The following is a 19,695-nucleotide window of genomic DNA, read 5'->3' on the forward strand; positions in this document are numbered from 1 at the left end:
ATAATAAAACTGACACATAAACCAGGTCTATTAAGCAATTCATGAGTCTCACTTGAATCTGTAATTTTATTAATAATGCTATTTCATGATTACCCAATCCTGACATAATGATTTTTTTTCAATTTCCAAAACATATTATGCATTTGAGTCTCCAAAAGAATACTACACATGTCCCAGAGATTCAAAACTACAAATTCTGTGGCTTTGTTTACGTCATGTTGGATGATGGTGGGAACTCTAGCTAATGGAATGAGATCAAGTGTTGGGGCTGAAGTGTAACAAATAAGGTGCCAAATCAGAAAGCAGGGTACACGTGTTTTTACTCACCTGCATAATTCATCATCTTGGCAGCTGTGAATTACATCGAGGCAGGTGGGGGTTGGAACTCTGTTCACTGCACATGGCCTGCTGTGGAGTGCTTCTCTGGACTGTTGACAAGGCTCATCAGCGGGAGCACAGTCACAGAAAGCCAACATCTGGGCAATGTTAAACGGCATATTTTGATAGAAGAAGCGGATGGCTGCTTGGCAGTGTTTCACATCACACAGCTTTCCATCCGCTGAGCAAGCTTTCAGGTAAAGGGCCAGCTGGGCATTGCAGAGTGCATCCCCAATGCAAACCTCTGCCACTTCCAGGCAGGACTGAACCCCTCTGCCTCCTAGAAGGAAGGGTATGTCCAGGTTGTGGAAAAGTAAACAGAGAGCTGTGCATACAGAATCTGCATAACACCACGAGAAATCCGTGAGCAAAATACAACAATGTGCCCATACATTGCTTTTGGCAAGTAGTCCTGTTTATTTTGTTTACTTTTTTTTTCAGAGTTGGAATAAACTTACTGGTCCTGAGCAGTGGGTTACTTGAACCATCTTTCATCTACACTGGACATGTATTATGATCCAGAAGTGGTGGGGAGTGTATAGGACCAAAACTGAACTGCAGGAAAAAATCCTTGAGCCCAAGTTTATCACATGCAAACAATACATCTTTAGAAATTGGATTTGAATCTAGCTGATGGTGTGTTCAGTGGCTCAAATCAAAATGATCCTTGTTCTATTGAACTTTTTATTTGAAGGAGAAATAGTGACTAACGTTTCCATGTAGCTATTCCAACGTGTAAAAATGTTCACATTTTGGATCTAGTCTTTGTTTTTAATTGTAAGTATTTCTCCCCATAACTGTAAATAAATGATAGATAAGCAAGATAGATGCTTTGAAATATTAGTGGAAGAAATGCAATGATTTGTTGCATTTTCTAGTATTAGAACAATTAAAGTTCACATGACTCTTTTTGTAATGACATATCTTGAAGAAGCCTAGTAACTACATTTTAAGTTATATTGTCCAGTATTCACAATGCAAATCAAAATGACTATTTATAAACATTACCGTGATAGGAAAGAGTAGTTAGATTCCACTTGTATTTATTATCCTCTTTTATGTTATCTAGAAGGAAAAGAAAGAGACTATTTTATTAGTGAACAATTTTCTAAATTTAATAGGAGAATGTAGACAACATTTGTCAATGTGTACTCCGATAAAAATACATATAAGCTCATGTAACCCTTATTTAACCTTGGTACACAGAATTAGTGAGGTACATATGAAGAAAAATAAACCACTGTAACATCATTCAAGTCAGTTAAACAGCTCTGCTCTGAGTATTCAGTTACTCGAAAATTTAAACAAATGCTAATGACTAGGCCATGTGCAGAGAAGTAAACAGAGAGTCTGTCTGGGGAGAAAGAACAGAAGAAATATTGTCTGAACCAAAAAAGCTCTCCCCAGTAAGGTCTTAATTAGATTGAAAGACAATTTAAAGACTATTTCCACCTCTGACTGTCTTAGCTTCCCAGAGTTTTTAGGAATTATAATTATAGAATTGGAGAGGTTGATGACCATCTAATTCTAAAAATCTTTCATTCAGGAAGCATTGGTCAAATTCCCACTATGTACCAGGTGCCATATTGAAGACAAATTTTCAGTTCCTGTTGTCAAGACTTATATAGGAAATGGAGACATAAAAATGATATCAAAATAAAATAGAAGTAACAGACATAGGCATAAAGTGATAGGGGAAGACTATGATCAGATTTTTATTTTAAAATGAAAATTCATTTTTTGCTGCTGGCTGTTGATTAAGATATTGGCTTCCATTACAGGTTATTGATCAGGAGATTGATTTCTGCTATGGCATGTGTCTCTTAATTCAACTTGTCCCGACTTGAGTTGTCTGTCCAAGCTCCCTGCCTGCCCATCTATGCACATATATGATGGTACAATCATAAAACAATTCTTTTTACCCCCAAGGGTGTCAGACTTTCCAGACTCTTTGCCTTGTTCCATCTGTTCTCATCATACATGGTTTTCATATCTCTACTGGCTACGTCTCAGCTAAAGAATCACTGTCTCTTCAGGAACCCACCTTCCTATGCTTCAGAGAAGTTCCTTCTTCTGTTCCATATTGAATGAAATCCCAATAAGCAAATTTCTAAGAATCTCATAGCTTTTTTAACAGATACAAAAGTCTAGGCTAGCTAGACTTTCTATGATAGGTTAATAGCTGTGCTTTGGCACTGTTTAGTATGACTGTGCCACTGTTTAAAACATATTCAAGAAACTATCATTAAAATATAAATAAACACTGAATTCACTTATTGTTATGAACTAAATTTTGTTTGCTTCCAAGATTCATAAGTTGAAGCCCTAAATCCTGATATAACTGTATTGGGAGATGGTGTCTCTAGGGAAGTAATTAAGATGAAATGATGTCCTAAATGTAGGGCCCTGATCTGGTAGGATTAGTGTTCTCATAAAAAGAGACATTAGCAAATTTCCTCACTCTTCCCTGGCCACGTGTATACCCCATGGGAATGTCCTGTAAGGACCTGGCAAGAAACCAAGAAATTTGCAAGCCAGAAAGAGAGCGCTCACCAGAAACTGACCCTGCTGGACTTTGATCTGGAACTTCCAGTCTCCAGAATGATGAGGAAATACATTTCTGTTGTTCAAGCCATCCAACCTCTGGTATTTTACTAGGGCAGCCCAAGTGGACTAATCCACTCAAAATACTAGCAATTCTTACAAAAACAATTATTTTATCATGAGGAAACAAATTCTATCTTGGATCCATATTATTTTATGTAATACGAGTAATGCACTATAATAAATTGTTTGCACATTAAATTCTAATTTCATATAGTGCACACATAGGTATATTCACATTTTTTTTCTGGAGAATATTTTAAACTGTAGCTTAATTGCTGAAAAGGAGCTAAAGAGCAGTATGTCATGGGAACACAGAGAAGCATGGGCCCACCAGAACTACATCTCTGTTGTGTGATCATACATATCAAATAAAGCACAGTGTTTATACATACCACATCTTTATCCATTCATCTGTTGATGGACATTTAGCTTTCTTACATGTCCTGGCTATCGTAAATGGTGTTGCAATGAACACTGGGGTGCATGTGTCTTTTTGAACTATGGTTTTCTCAGGGTATATGCCCAGAAGTGGGATTTTTGTCATATGGTAGCTCTATTTTTAGTTTCTTAAGGAGCCTCCATACTGTTCTTCATTGTGATTGTACATATATACAATGGAATATTACTCAGCCATTAAACAAGATAAAAATTGGGCCATCTGTAGACATGTGGATGGACTAGAGTCTGTCATGTAGAGTGAAGTAAGATGGAAAGAGAAACAGAAATATTGTGTATTAACGCATATATGTGGACTCTAGAAAAATGATACAGATGAACCCATTTTTCAAGGTAGGAATAGAGACACAGACATAGAGAACAGCTATGTGGACATGGAGCAAAGAGGGATAAACGGAGAGATTGGGACTGATGTGTGTGCATTGACATGTGTAAAATAGGTGGCTGGCGGGAAGCTGCTACTTAGCTTGGGGAGCTTAGCTTGGTGTTCTGTGGTGACCTAGATGGATGGGATGGGGTTGATAGGTGCGAGAGAGGTCCAAGAGGGAAGGGAGATACACAAACACACACACCCACACATGTGACTGATTTCATTGTACAGCAGAAACTAACACACCATTGTAAAGCAACTATACTGTAATTTAAAAACACAGTGTTCCCTCTTCTTGATCCACTAATATTGAAATATATGCAGACTCTGCTATCTTCTCACCCTTCTACTTCTCTAGTCCAAGAAACCATGCATTTCTATGTTGACCTCATCTACTGCCATGATCCCATTTGCCATCCACCAGTGAATGACCTCCTGATTTATACCTGCTGCACAGATCTCATTTCTATGTGTCATGCAAAGCATTTTAGGCTACAGTTCCATACTGAGAACTGTCTATTTGATATCTCCACTTGGGTATCTAATAAACATTTCATACTTACCACATCCCAGACTGACTCCTGACCTCTCCTCTGTCCCACTCCCAAAACCTCTTCTTCCTACAGTTGTTCCATGTTAGTCAATGAAAATAATGGCAACCACATCCTTTCTAATTACTCAGGACAAAAGCCTTGGAATAAATATTGATTCTCTTTTGTTGTTGCAGCCCCATGTGATCCACTCATATCAAGCATACTAAGAATCTGACAGCTGTCCACACTGTTCCAAGACCCATCATCTTTTTGCTGCATCATTATATAAACTTCCTAATCAGTCTTCCTACTTGGGCATTTGCTTCTCTTCAGTCAATTGTCAACACAAAATCCAGAGTTTTCCTCTTAAAGATATACCTCAGACCACGGCACTACTGTGGCTCAAACCCCTCAATGGTTTCCTGGATCACTTAGAGTAAGAGCCAAAGATTTTGAAATGACCTACAAAGCCCTTCACCATCCTGGCCCTATTTTATTTCTGGTCTCATCTCCTGCATCTCATCCCCTGCTCTCTCATCTCTACCCCTAGTGTCATCTTTGCTCTTCGTCAAGACCATTCCCAGCTCACCTTGAGCTATTTCTGCTTCCCAAAGTTCTCTTTCCCCAAATACCCACATGACTCATCCCTTGCCTCTTTCTATCTTTACTCAAACATTAACTTCTTCAGAACGACTTCCTGGCCATCGTATTAAAATTACAAACCACCCACTCAGACTTCCTTTCTCCCCTATCTGTATTATTTTCCTCCTTAGCATTCATACTGTTTATTTTTATTTTTTAATTTAATTTATGTTTTATATTTTATTGGAGTACAGTTAATTTACAATGTTGTATTTGTTTCAGGTGTACAGCAAAGTGATTCAGTTATACATTTACACATAGTCATTCTTTTCCAGGTTCTTCTTCCACATAGATTATTACAGAATTTGGGGTAGAGTTTCCTGTGCTACACAGTAGGTCCTTGTTGGTTACTTATTTTATATATAGTAGTGTGTGTTTATGTTAATCCCAAGCTCCTAATTTATGGCCCCATCCCACCATATTTCCCCTTTGGTAGTACTCATTCTGTCATACCATTTAAAATATACCCTCCAAATCTTTATCTTCTTAATAGGCTCTTACTGATGCTTTTGAACTGTGGTGTTGGAGAAGACTCTTGTGAGTCCCAAGGAGATCCAACCAGTCCATCCTAAAGGAGATCAGTCCTGGGTGTTCATTGGAAGGACTGATGTTGAAGCTAAAACTCCAGTACTGTGGCCATCTGATGGGAAGAGCTGACTCATTTGAAAAGACCCTGATGCTGGGAAAGATTGAGGGCAGGAGGAGAAGGGGACGACAGAGGATGAGATGGTTGGATGGCATCACCGACTTGATGGACATGAGTTTGGGTGGGCTCTGGGAGTTGGTGATGGACAGGGAGGCCTGGCGTGCTACAGTCCATGGGGTTGCAAAGAGTCAGACATGACTGAGCGACTGAACTAAACTGAACTGAACAGCCTGCTACTAAGATCCCCGCTTTGGTGATCTTGGTCCTCACTTCCGCAACCGCGGGTCTTTGTCCAGCAGTGCCCCATCCAAAGGGAGTTGCCACACCCAGGGGGACAGACTTTTCCAGGGGACAGCTCCTATGTAAGGACTAGTCCATTTGAGGGGCTCAAAGAGGCAGCATCTCTAAAGGGCCATTCCAGGGCTAAACTTCTTTTGGAGTCAACTCAGCTTGCTGTGGTCATTGCCTTGCATTTCAATTTGCCCCACCCCCTAATCCTGCTTTTCCCACTTCATCCTAGATTTTGTTCCTGAGCCCCCAGCCTAGTACTATTTTGTATGCAAACTTCTGTCTCAGTGTCTGTTTCCAAAGAAACTAACCGAGACACTCCTCAGTTAAGAATATAAGGTCCTAGAGAACAATGATTTGTGTGTGTGTGATTTTTGTTTGCTTTGTTAACTGCTTTTTCCCCAGGTCTTAGAACACAGCCAAGGACATGGTAGGCACCAAAGAAATATCTGTTATATAAATAAATAATCATCCCTTACTATATTATCTATTTCTTTAATTTTTAAATCCCTTAAAAACAATAAGTTTTTAAAATAAAGGGCAGTGTTATTATTATTGCATCATTTTTTTTAATCAACCAGACTTAGGACTTAGCACATTTTCACTGTCTTATAAGTATTTGTTCAATGAATGGATGAATAAAACACATTATTTTAAAACATTTTGGCATTTCCATCTTTCTTCATAATCCCTTTTAGACATAGTCATAGTAATATATATATTTTTTAAATGTTCACTTTCTGGGAGAAACACAGGCAGAAATGAGAGAGCTGGGACAGAAATTATTCTGTAGTCAGTTGGTACTTGTGATTATATTTAAGATTCTAAAATTCTTCCCTTACATACTGACCTGAAACAATGCCCAGGTTGAGTTCCTTTTCATTGTCTTCAATGAAGGATGGAACTGGATTTGTTTGAGCATCCTTTATGCAAATGTCTTCAGACAAGCTTTTCCAAATTTCAGTGCACTCTGCTTTCAAAGGGTCACTGCACTGACAATTCCACAAGATTGTTTCTTGCAGACCTTCTCTCAACACTGCACAGAGGTAGCTTCCATCAAGGGTCTTGCATTGTTCTGATTCCCTCCTGCAGGTTTTCTTGAAACTCTTATACAAAAGAGCACAATGTTCAGATTCCTGGCAGTTACGCGCTGCCAGGATGCAGTCTCTCTTTTTTTCTGTTGTTAATGATGTCTCTTTCTCATGGAGCCACTCTGTGATGTTTGAGTGTGAAGCCAAATTTGAGGACCGTGCTGATTCTTCTCTATTTTTAAAAATGACTAAAATTAAAGAAGGCTCATTTAGTTTAAATTTAAATAAGCTCATTTAAAACCCTCTTAATGTTTCCTAAAAAGTCCATAAACATATTTTATAAATATTTGACTGTTTTTCAAAAACCACCAAAGACATTATTTCAAGAAAACTATTACAAATGACTTTTATTTTTTAAAAAATTGAAATAAAAATATTGCTTATTTATAGTTTATATAACAAAGCATAATGGTAATGCTCAATTTCTTTTGCTATTTCATCCTCATGATTTCCTTCTGTCTTTTCATTACATTTGATGATGATTGGTAGAAATCATTGTAACTTACAATGCTTAGGAAAAGCTAAAGTGTTAATCTCTCTGTCATGTCTGACTCTACATGACCCCATGGACTGTAGCCCTTCAGGCTCCTCTGTCCATGGGGTTTTCCAAGCAAGAATACTGGAGTGGGTTGCAGTTTCCTTCTCCAGGAGATCTCAGCCCAGGGATTGAACCTGGGTCTCCCATATTATAGGCAAATTCTTTACTGTCTGAGCTACCATCCATTATTTCTCTTTGTATAACCTTTGTATATTTCTGTTTCCTCCTAGAAATATACCTATACTGAAGTGTTTCTCCGCAGTTTTCATTATTTCCCCTTTAAGAAGCCTTTTTTTTTTTTTAGACAGTGTTTTTCCTAATTCTCTTGCCCACTCATGAATTTTTAATTCCACAGATTTATTGTGTATCTATTCAGGGGCAGTATATATATCTGCACTTTATACATGTAAGAAGTTTTCTGCCCACCCCCAAGAACCAATTTCCACCCCCTGGAAGTTATATCCCTCATAGAGAATGTATGTTCTACTAGAGAATTCCAATAAATCCATAATTACATAAACTTTATAGGAAGCAGATAAAAACCACCTCAGTGTAAGAATCCTTACTTGCCCTAAGGTTTCAGTAGTATACCATCTATCTCTAAAATGTCTCATCTCCCTTTGAGGTCCTTCTTATGTGGACCTCCACAATGAACACTTTCTTGCCCCGACAGTACATAGGGTCACGCCGAGTTGGACACGACTGAAGCAACTTAGCACGCACACATGCATGCAAGTTAAAGATAATATAATCAACTTCATAATATGAAAATGTTTACTTAAAAACCTCCAGGACGTTCTTAGAAGCACTGTTCAGAGTACAGCCTCTTTACTGCATGTGTTTTGAAACACACACTGCGGTAGAGTTTTACACATTTATCAAATAACAACTCACATGAATTGTTGTAATTATTTAAGTGAGATTTCTCTGCTGGAACACAAACCATCTCTCCTACCCCTTTTAGACAGCATATGCAGACTTGCATGGATGGGATATATATGAATTAATGCCATCTGCACATAATTTGTTCCATTATATTGGTAATTATATATTTTGAAATAATTAGTCTAGGCTAAATGAAATAATCAGGCTAAATGTCAATTTTACTTTGCTATGTTTTAAGGTAACCAAGAGCAGGGAGTCTCTTAATTGATCTTTATATCCCTCTTCCAGTGCTTAGTATCTACACCTATTAACTGAATAATTAGTAAATTTTATGAATGAATACATGATTTAGGTGCTCAAAATATGTTTACAAATTAATTATATATTTATTGATCAGTTGCTAGATGTCAGGCACTGTGTTGAATATTTGTCATATTAAGAAAAAAAAGAAAAAATATAAAAACTGATTTGCTCAATAAGCTTATAATCTATAATAAAGAATAGAAAAGTACATGTCTGCTATATGTTGAGAAATATTTTGGGAATGCAAATGAGGGGGAGAGAGAGAAAGATCATATCCTGATGGAGTGATGATGAAAGAGTTGGTGGAAGATGCTGCAGTTGACATGACAAGATTTCAAATGTCACTTCCTTTTTCAATCTAAGCTGAATTATAAGCAAGCAGCTAATACTCTGTGTAAAGACCACAGTCAGAGCAGGTCTGTCATGAAGTGCATTTGTAAGATCATTCTGGTCTTCTGTGCAGGGTTTCTGTACCCCTGCCTTATCAATATTACCCCAGGGTAGCATTTATTAAGTATCTATTGTGGAAAAAATGGTTCAAAAATGGGGACTGATTTCAACTTAAATGCTCTAAATTTGTATGTACCTATATTTTGGTATCTATATTTTGTTGCATCTTGGTCTGATAGAAATGGTTATTGAGATATAAATGAACTAGTCCTACCATCTTGAAACAAAAGTCAATAAATAATTTCAATATTTCTATATGCTTTTGTTTCAGCCTACTTCAGTCTAAAACTAGAAAAGGCCTATTCATTAGGTAACTAATGTCATTTTATTCTTTATCTTATTTACTTCTGTGCATTTACTGTTGATTATTTTCTCTATGTCTTTCTCTGTCATTGGCTTGAAAATTCTTCCTGTGGGGTTTTTTTTTCTGTCTTTAAAATCTTCCTTATGATTTCTTCAACTAGGTCATGAAAGTATTATAAAAATACTTATATTCTCACTTCACATCTTTTTCTGGCCAGTCTTATCCTCCTGCATGCTTGTATCTGTTTCTTACAAACCACTGACTCACAAATCTTGCTTGTACTCAATGCAAGATGCATGTTTCCAAATGCCTGCCAAATGCCCTATCATTGCTTTTTCTAAACTATATATTCATCATGTGAAATGTAAAGCAAAGTGCTGACATTTCTAACACAAATGTGCCAAAGTGTGCCACCCCCATGGAAACTCTCCAAATATAATTCACCACTGTCGTCTTTCAGTCCTGTCTCCACATAGAGTGATACCCTTGTCCCAAGCCAGCAACTTGTATCACACATTTAATAACGTTCCCCACTCCTCATATCTGGTGGTAGCCAATTCCCACTGATTATGAGTCATAAGCATTTCTTAAGCGTCTCTTCTCCATGGAGTCCTCAGCACCAGTGCAGAAGTTTAGGCACGCGTCACATCTCTCCCAAATTATTCTGTTGGCTCTTATCCTTGGCCTGTATCTTACCCTGCCTCCATTCCATCCTTTAAACCACCCCCAGTGGAGTCCTGAAAAATATGAATTCCAGATTCTTCTGTTCAAAATGCATTAGTAGTTCCTCAAAAGTCTGATTTCTTTCCAGTATCATCTCCTGACTCCTCTGTTCTACAATCCAGCCTAATCAGGAATGTGTTTCTTCTCAATATCTCCTGCTTCATTCTGTTTCCTCCATCTGGAATATCATTTTATTTCATCTGCCCAAGAAGTCCAATTCACCCTAAAAGGCCCAAGTCTGTCATTTCTTCTTTGAAGGCTTCTGAGACACCATTCAAAAAAAAAAAAAAAAATTCAGATGAAGTTGCTCAGTCGTGTTTGACTCTTTGCAACCCGATGGACTGTAGCCTACCAGGCTCTTCCATCCATGGGATTTTCCAGGCAAAAATACTGGAGTGGATTGCCATTTCCTTTTCCAGGGGATTTTCCCAGCCCAGGGATAGAACCCAGGTCCCCTGCATTGCAGGCAGACGCTTTACTGTCTGAGCCACCAGAGAACCATTATTTCTTCTCTATAACCTCAAGTAAGTATCATCTCATGTTTATCACATTGTATAGGTGATATTTAGCAATTATCAGTTTAATTAAGAATTGACATCATATAAAATATATTTTATAATGCTATTGGAATTAGAGTTGAATAACAAAGATATCTAAGGAATATTCAAATATTTGGAAACTAAAAAATGGTATTATGAATAACTTTTGAATCAAAAATGAAGTCAGCAGTAAAATAAGAAAATATTTTGAACTTAATAAAAATGAAAACACATTTTTATTTAATTTAAAATTAGAGGATGTAACTAAAACACCACTTGGAAGGAAATTTATGTAATGAGATGTTTAAATAGGAAAAGAAATCTCAAATCAGTGATATAAGATTTCATCTTAAGAAACCAAGAGAGATGAGTCAAATCAATAATTTCAAGTCACATCAAATGCAACAACAACAAAATAATGTAGAACAAAACTGAGAGAGAAATTGAGAGTAAAAATAGAGAGAGGGAAATAGAGATAGAGACAAAAAGAGGGAGAAAAGGACATGAATTTCTGGTACCTAAACAAGAAAATGGGAGAAGGCAATGGCACCCCACTCCAGTACTCTTGCCTGGAAAATCCCATGGACAGAGGAGCCTGGTAGGCTGCAGTCTATGGGGTTGCTGAGGGTCAGACATGACTGAGCGACTTCACTTTCACTTTTCACTTTCCTGCATTGGAGAAGGAAATGGCAACCCACTCCAGCGTTCTTGCCTGGAGAATCCCAGGGACGGGGGAGCCTGGTGGGCTGCCATCTATGGGGTCGCACGGAGTCGGACACGACTGAAGCGACTTAGCAGCAGCAGCAAACAAGAAAATGACATCATCTTAACTCCTTCTAGATGTTTAAAGGACAATTTGGGAATATTAAGAACAACTTAGAGAGACAGAAACTACAATAAAGAGTAAAATGCAAACAAAAATAAAAACTCAACAGAAATCCAACAAATATCTTTCAAATTAAATTATTTAAAAGAAAAAAAAATGATAGGAATTACACAACTTGCTTTCAAGACATCTCATGAAACTGCAATAAATTAGACTGTGGAGCATTGGCAAAAGTATAAAATACATACATCACTGGGACAGATTGGAAAAACTGGGACGACAGCCACTAGTATACAGCCCAGTGATCTTTTGAGAAAACTGAAACTGAAACTATCTTCAACAAACGTGATGGAACAATTAGATATCCATATGGCAATAGAACACATCTGAGTGTTAACTTGCATCACTTATGAAAATTGACTGAAAACGTATCATACACCTAAAATGGAAAACCTAAGCCACATAATTTTGAAGCCACATAATATATTTCTTTGGCACATAAGCACATGAAAATATGGTCAACATTATTATTATTTAAGTGTAAATTAAAATCCCAATGTGATACTATTAAACATGTTTTGAAATGTCAAAAAAAAAAAAAAAGCAAAACACAGAAATCAAGTCCTGGCCTGAATGTGGAGCAACCAGAACTTTCATACATTTATGGTTACTTCAAATATGAAATATAGTGTGAAAGTTTCTTATAAAGTTAAACATACGCTTTATTATATGACCCAATAATTTTTTACTGAGGAGAAATAACATATTTGTACAAATATTGTGGGTGAATATTTACAGCAGGTTTATAATCTCTACAAATCTGGAAACAATGCCAGTGACTTTCAGTGGTGAATGGATAATCAATTCAAGGAATAACCATATAATGGGATACTACTCCTCAAAAAAGAGGACAATTTTTTGGTGAATCACAAATGGATAATTCTAAATAAAAGAAAACTGGCTCAAACACCTACATGTTATATAATTTCATTTATATGAAACTTTGGAAAAGGCAAAATGATGGAACAGGAAACTGTCTAGTAAATTTACTATGAAAAATTGGAGAGGTTGGGCTATGTGACCATTTAAGACAGATGAGAGATAAACCTCTCTCTTATAAGTGGGGGAAGGGTGATTCTGAAAAAGAAAAGGTGAGAATTCTCTGATAGCAGGTGCATTCCTAACCACTTCTGGGGGAGTGTACATAGAGACATTGAGGATCTAGAAGCTGATGACTTTCGGATTACTGGATCCCATGCATCCCTTGGAAAATCTGCACATACTCTCAATTCATGAGCCGACTATTTTGAATACCACTACTTCACCATATGACATATTTCACCACATGACACCAGGACTTCCCTGATGGCTCACATGGTAAAGCCTCTGCCTACAATGCGGGAGACCCAGGTTCCATCCCTCTGTCGGGAAGGTTCCCTGCAGAAGGAAGTGGCAACCCACTCCAGTATTCTTGCCTGGAAAATCCCATGGACAGAGGAGCGTGGTAGGCAAAGAGTTGGACATGACTGAGCAACTTCACTTTACTTCACCATCAGGCCGACACCTGGAGTATGCAGTAAATAAATGCATATTAACTAATTAAATGTGCCTATGCAACGGCACGGAGAAGGCGATGGCACCCCACTCCAGTACTCTTGCCTGGAAAATCCCATGGACGGAGGAGCCTGGTAGGCTGCAGTCCATAGGGTCGCAAAGAGTCAGACACGATTGAGCGACTTCACTTTCACTTTTCACTTTCATGCATTGGAGAAGGAAGTGGCAACCCACTCCAGTGTTCTTGCCTGGAGAATCCCAGGGATGCGGAAGCCTGGTGGGCTGCCGTGTGGGGTCGCACAGAGTCGGACACGACTGAAGCGACTTCGCAGCAGCATACAAAGGCAAGCACAATGCTAGGTAAGTGGTTACACTTTGATCTTTCTCAAGAGGTCTTGTTTCCTTTAGCAAGAAAAATGGTACCTTATTTATCTTTTATCATTTAAGTCTTGTACAAAGCCATAGTGAGCCTCACAAATAAAGGTACTGAATGAGTGAATCTATCATTCTAATAAATTATTATCAAATGAAGCTTGAAATTGTGGGTAGTGATTATAGAAATATGTCATATACTTACTGAGACCTACACTGGACAGAACCTTAAATTACATGAAGAACTAATCAAATCACCACATTAAAAACAAAAGAATTCATCAAACTACATAGCTGTGGTTCTTTTTGGCATTGTACTTTCTTTTGCGTTACTGTAAGCATTTCATATAACAATGTATTACCTGATTTGTTGATGCATTTTTTCCCAAGCAATTTGTTAAAAGTGCAGTAAAGGTCATCAAAGCAGAGACAATCTTTAAATTGTAAGTTGCTTTCCACTAAGGACTGGATACTTAGGTCACAGCTGGATGAATTCTTCATCTGGCAGGTGTTGCCTGGATTTCACAGTCAAACATATAACATTCTAGATGTTAATCTGAATAAAAGTTTTGAGTCCTCCTACCCAAACTATGTTAAACCTTTGGGTAGCACCTCCTACCCAAAGCTTTTAATATCTTGATTTTAGTAATTCATTATTAGAGTGAAATTATCTGGGGTTACTTACAGCATGTTCATGTAATTGACTTTTCAAGCAAAAAACAAAACAAAACAAAAATATTCCTACTGTTTTCACCCCCAGTATTTTCTTTCTAAAATAGGCTAAAACTTTCTGTATTTTAAAAGAACTTTGTCCTCACATAGAATGTCAATTTGTGCTATAACTATGGTTGCCTTTAAAATGAGGCAACCAGAATACTCTCTAATTTTAGCTATTTTGTCTGTTTAGCAATTTTATTAGCTATTTGATCTTAATCTGCTATTTTATTTTATATGCCATTCCAAGATTATAGTAAGAGACATCCAAGTGGCTTTAAATTTATCATATAAAAAGACATGGTCCTGACACTTAGAAAACACTCAGTAAATATTATTGCATCTTTTGTAATTACCAACATTTCATACTCTGCTTTAATATAGAAAGCCTTATTCATCTACCTATTTTCTTTTATTCATTATTCCTGAATAAAACTTTTTGAGTACATTGATTTGTATATTTGAGAATATTTCTATTTCAGCTTCATGCATGGTATAATTATGCAAGTCTTACCATTCACTATAAATTTGTATATTTATACAAATTTGCTATTTGTATACTAAATTCAATAAATGTGTTATAATTTATGATACAATGAATGCAATAGTTTAAGTTACCTTATAAAATATACCAAGGAGCTTCATTATCAAAACAAATAATAGACTTTTTTGTCAGTGTCCTTTATTATCATCTTAAAATTATTGTGCTATTAGAGAAAATTTGCCTTTGAAATTCTTTTCTTGAACTGTAATGAGAATGTTACTTTTAAACTGTGGTGTTGGAGAAGACTCTTGAGAGTCCCTTGGACTGCAAGGACATCCAACCAGTCAATCCTAAAGGAAATCAGTCCTGAATATTCATTGGAAGAACTGATGTTGAAGCTAAAACTCCAATACTTTGCCTACCTGATGCAAAGAGTTGACTCATTTGAAAAGACCCTGGTGCTGGGAAAGATTGAAGACAGGAGGAGAAGGGGACGACAGAGGATGAGATGGTTGGATGGCATCACCGACTCAATGGACATGGGTTTGAGCAAGCTCTGGGAGTTGGCGATGGACAGCGAAGCCTGGTGCGCTGCTGTCAACGGAGTCACAAAGAGTCGGACACGACTGAGCAACTGAACTGCCTGAATGAGAATGTTGAATAGCCATAGATAACTTTCTCTGGCATTTGAGCATCGCATGCACCCTGTTCAAGCGCATGGAAGAGAAGAAATCTCACTCCTTATCTATATCCTATGTAATTCCTTGAGATCTTGTGGCTGGACAGGAGCTCTGATAGTGGAGATTGTAAATTAAATTTTTACATTGTCAGAACTATAGATTGTTGCCTCTTAATCCAACACACTTCACCTTACATCTTCAGAAAGTAGACGGAGAACAGGCAGATAGACAAGGGTCCCAAGCAGTACAAAATTTATTCTTCTATGAAGTGGCTGGAGAAATAAAGTGAGCCATGAAAGAATATAGTTTTTATTTTTCACTTTGGATTTCTCTTACTGAATATGCCAAAATTTTATTGGGTTTTTATGGTATTATCACACTCATTATACAAGTTGATAAAACTTGTCATGTTATAAAAAGCTTTTTTTGAAATGTTCTGTCCTAATAGTATTGGGATATTATCCCCTACATAATCTCTTTATCTACCTTTAGTGAATGGAGTCTTACAATAATGCTCTCATTCAACATATATTCAGCTACTTGACATAGATAGGATTCTTTTTCCTTTTAAACAAATGACAGTGATTTTTTTAATCTTCACATTCTCTAACCCCTTGGGCCTCCCTTCACATGTTTGGAATGTAAGACAAGTTAAAAATAAAAATATATTTTAATTTGCTCTTGACACAGTTGAAATGGAAGATAGTATATATGTTGAAAGAATATAAAACTCATGTTGCTGCTGCTGCTGCTAAGTCACTTCAGTTGTGTCCAACTCTGTGTGACCCCACGGATGGCAGCCCACCAGGCTCAAAACTCAGGTTACATACATGCAAATAATGTGTTTGATTTTCACAAACATCATAGTAACATATAAACAAAAAATTGTATTTGAAAAAATGTTGCCATGTTTATGAGAGGCATGTGTAACATTATACGTTGTAAAGTAAGTAAAAGAATAATCTGAAACCTTGCAAAAAGTTGCCTGCAGTGTCAGCACATTAAGGTTCTGGAGTAATGGTGGTCCAGTGGTTAAGAATGTGCCTGCCGATGCTGGGGACACAGGTCCCCGGTCTGAGAAGATTCCACATGCCATGAGCAGCTAAGTCTGTGTACCACAATCACTGAAGCCCACTTGCCTAGAGCCCATGCTCTACAACAAGAAAATACCTGTGTGCAGCAATAAAGACCCAGCACAGCCAAAAATAGATAATTTTTAAAAAGAATATTCTTAAGTATCTAAATTCACTAATAAGTAAGTGAAGGTGAATCACTTGATACCAAGTTTAAGTAAGATGTTTAGAGAAAAACTTAGTTTCTAAGGCAGTGCAAAAAAATGACCAATTCCTATTTTTTACGTCAGTAAATAGAAGGTATTTGAGTGCATTTTAAACAACTTGTTTTACCTGACACATTGCAGGCATCTTCCATTATTCTCCAGGCATGTTTACAACCGTCGGCATCACTTAGGCAGAGCTCTCTTAAATATGTGCAATCTGTGGTTTGGGAAGCGGACTTGTTCAAGCATAGACCCACAGCTTGAATAACAACAAGAGGACAACAGAAATAGCAATATGACAACATGGTAGTTATTTACTTCAGGCCTAAGTTATTAATGATCAAGACCAGAATTCTGACAATGGAAATGTGATTAAGTCATTAAAAAAACGAGAATGAATCTTAACCTCCCCTCCAGCTATAGATTTGTTTCTTTTATATAAGATTCTTAAACAAAGCATATGTATTTGCCCTCTTTTTTTATTTCTGCCTATTTATTTCTCAATTCATAATTTATTGTTATGACTATTGCTCCATTGAAACTGTTCTGAAAAATGCCCCCAAATAATCTCCATAACGTGAACTTAATAGTTTGAAGACTTCATCTTGCCTGCTTTTATCGTTGGGAATTTTGTGTCACTTTGTTCTTGAAACGTTTTTCTTTTGGCAACCCTCCCTTCTAATCCTCTTGATACTTCTTCATTTGATATTTTCTGCTCATGGCTTTCTTCCCAGAATCCTCTTACTTTTCTGTTAAAGTGTATTTGTAGCTTAGGTTCTGTCCTCAGACTTTTCTCATTCTCATTTTACATACTCTTTGTGGACAACTCCATGTACTTATGGTTTTAACTAAAATCTCAAGATTGATGATTCTCAGATATCTAATGCAATCTTGTTATTTTCCAATATTTTAGTTACAGATGGCTGTTTCCTCCACCTAAATGTTCCAGACACACTTCCATGTAGTATTATCATCAATATTGTCCTCCTCATCTGTTGGATCACCTGTTTCATCAGCAATTCCACCGTCCGCAATGGCACCCATACTAGGAAGCTTGGGTTCACGATAGGTTCCTTTTCTAGCCTCAATTTCACTCTCCCACATTCACTCTTGCATAGATCATTGATTCTCATCTTGCGAATTGACCAAGATAGTCAGTCTGCCTTCATCTTATTCAGGTAAATTCTTTACACCCCTTACTCTGCCTATGCACCATTCCAGTCCGGTCATTTCTCTGCCTCATCCTTTGAATGGTTCCTCATAGCATGACTCTCATATTCTTCATCATGTGCGATCTGGATGTCCTTGAGCATTTATAGCTTCTCAGATGCTCCATGCTGCCGTGCATGTCTGAGCATTTACTGTGTGGTCACTACCAGACACTGTGAGTGGCTGGAGAAATAAAGTCAGCCATGAAAGAATATAGTTTTTATTTTTCACTTTGGATTTCTCTTACTGAATATGCCAAAAAATTATTGGGTTTTAATGGTATTACCACACTCATTATACAAGTTGATAAAACTTGCCATATTAAAAAAGTTTTTTTTTTAATGTTCTGCCATAATAGTATTAGGATAATATCCCCTGCATAATCATTTTATCTACTTTTTGTTTTATCTACTATCTGTTTTCTTTTTATTCTGGACTAAGTCTTTTTGGTCCTTTAGGACTCAACACAATAACTACTAATTTTATGGAAACTGTTCCTAAATTCAATACCCCTTTCCTGCATTCAAATTGAATTTAACATCCCTTGCCTGTTTCACTACAATCTTGGGACCTTCCCAATTATGGAATTTACTGCTCTGTAATGAAAGTGTGTATTTATGTGTTTGTCTTTATCGCTGGGTTCTGGGATTTTACTGAGCAGGCATCCTGAATAATTCACAATGGTATGCCCATCATCAGTGCAATGATGCATTACATATATTCAATAAATGCATGCTGATTTAACCAACTTAAGTAGCTGCTTATGGATGAGTTATATATAAATAACTAATAGTATTCAATAAAAATAACACCTTCCAGATATTTGCACATTATTTGGGGTAGAAGAGAAAAGGTTTCAGCAAGTTTTTTAAAGTTTCAAGAAAGTAGCAATGTTAATTTAATGTATTGTACCAATTATTCAAACTGATTCTGCAAGCATACAAACTGACACTTGCTTACTCAATCCATAGAAAACTATGGAAATTACAATTGAGTTTTAAAGACAGTATATTAGCTGTAATCAAGAGACCTAAAAGCTACGTCTTAATCAGAGTCAAATTATCTGAATTTTTTAAAAAGATGATGGTAATTATGAATGACCTGTCACAACATAGAGTTATAGGCTTCAAGTAAAGCCATAACATCTTTTTTTTTTTTTTTTAATCTTACCTTTTCCAAACCTCTTCTAAGGAGAATCCATGGCAACTGTTTGGATCATATGTACTACTGACTGAGTCACTCTGTTTGGAGATTAGGCTTATGAGTGTGGCTTGGTCACATTTTTCTTGTTGAGGGCTGGAGTGGAAATTGACATATCAGCTTTCTGTTTTTGTATGTTCATGGATAACCTCACCTAGCCAAGTTTCTGTTCTAGGTTAGAAAGCCTGAAGATGGGGAGCACATGTACACCCATGGCTGATTCATGTCAATGTATGGCAAAAACCACTACAATGTTGTAAAATAATTAGCCTCCAATTAAAATAAATTAGTTTAAAAAATCTTAAAAAAAAGAAAGAAAGCCTGAAGAAAGGGAAAAAGAGCCACTTCCATTCTGTGCCAATGTTACTTGTTTCTTTCCAGCTTGCCAAAGATACTGAGGTAAGGATTTTATGTCAGAAACTCAATATATAAGAAGCTACAGCTTTATTTGCCACTGATCATTATATCTTGGGACTACTTCTCTCAAGAAACTTACAGGTGATGGTCTCCTGAGTAGATTATCAAAATCTCATTGGTTTGTCAGTGCAATGATCATTAATGAATTCTACATATTATCTTTCCCAAATGTGTTTTATTTTCTTTCATATTTAGAATTCTAGGTTG

At 36.9% G+C, this 19,695-nt stretch overlaps 1 protein-coding gene across 1 annotated transcript in view; it reads right to left on the minus strand.

Annotated features, from left to right (window-relative positions):
• GFRAL (GDNF family receptor alpha like) overlaps window positions 1-17,766 on the minus strand; it is a 67,093-nt gene extending 49,327 nt beyond the window's left edge. Inside the window, exons 1-5 of the mRNA XM_061399380.1 lie at window positions 17,667-17,766; window positions 16,790-16,921; window positions 13,868-14,026; window positions 1,387-1,443; window positions 328-658 (exon numbers count right to left, since the gene is read on the minus strand). Coding sequence (XP_061255364.1) covers window positions 328-658; window positions 1,387-1,443; window positions 13,868-14,026; window positions 16,790-16,921; window positions 17,667-17,766 — 779 coding nt within the window. The remainder of the gene's footprint in view (window positions 1-327; window positions 659-1,386; window positions 1,444-13,867; window positions 14,027-16,789; window positions 16,922-17,666) is intronic.
• Window positions 17,767-19,695: the final 1,929 nt, after the last annotated feature.

The sequence above is a fragment of the Bos javanicus genome, chromosome 23, assembly GCF_032452875.1.
Source record: "Bos javanicus breed banteng chromosome 23, ARS-OSU_banteng_1.0, whole genome shotgun sequence".
Lineage (NCBI taxonomy): Eukaryota > Metazoa > Chordata > Mammalia > Artiodactyla > Bovidae > Bos > Bos javanicus.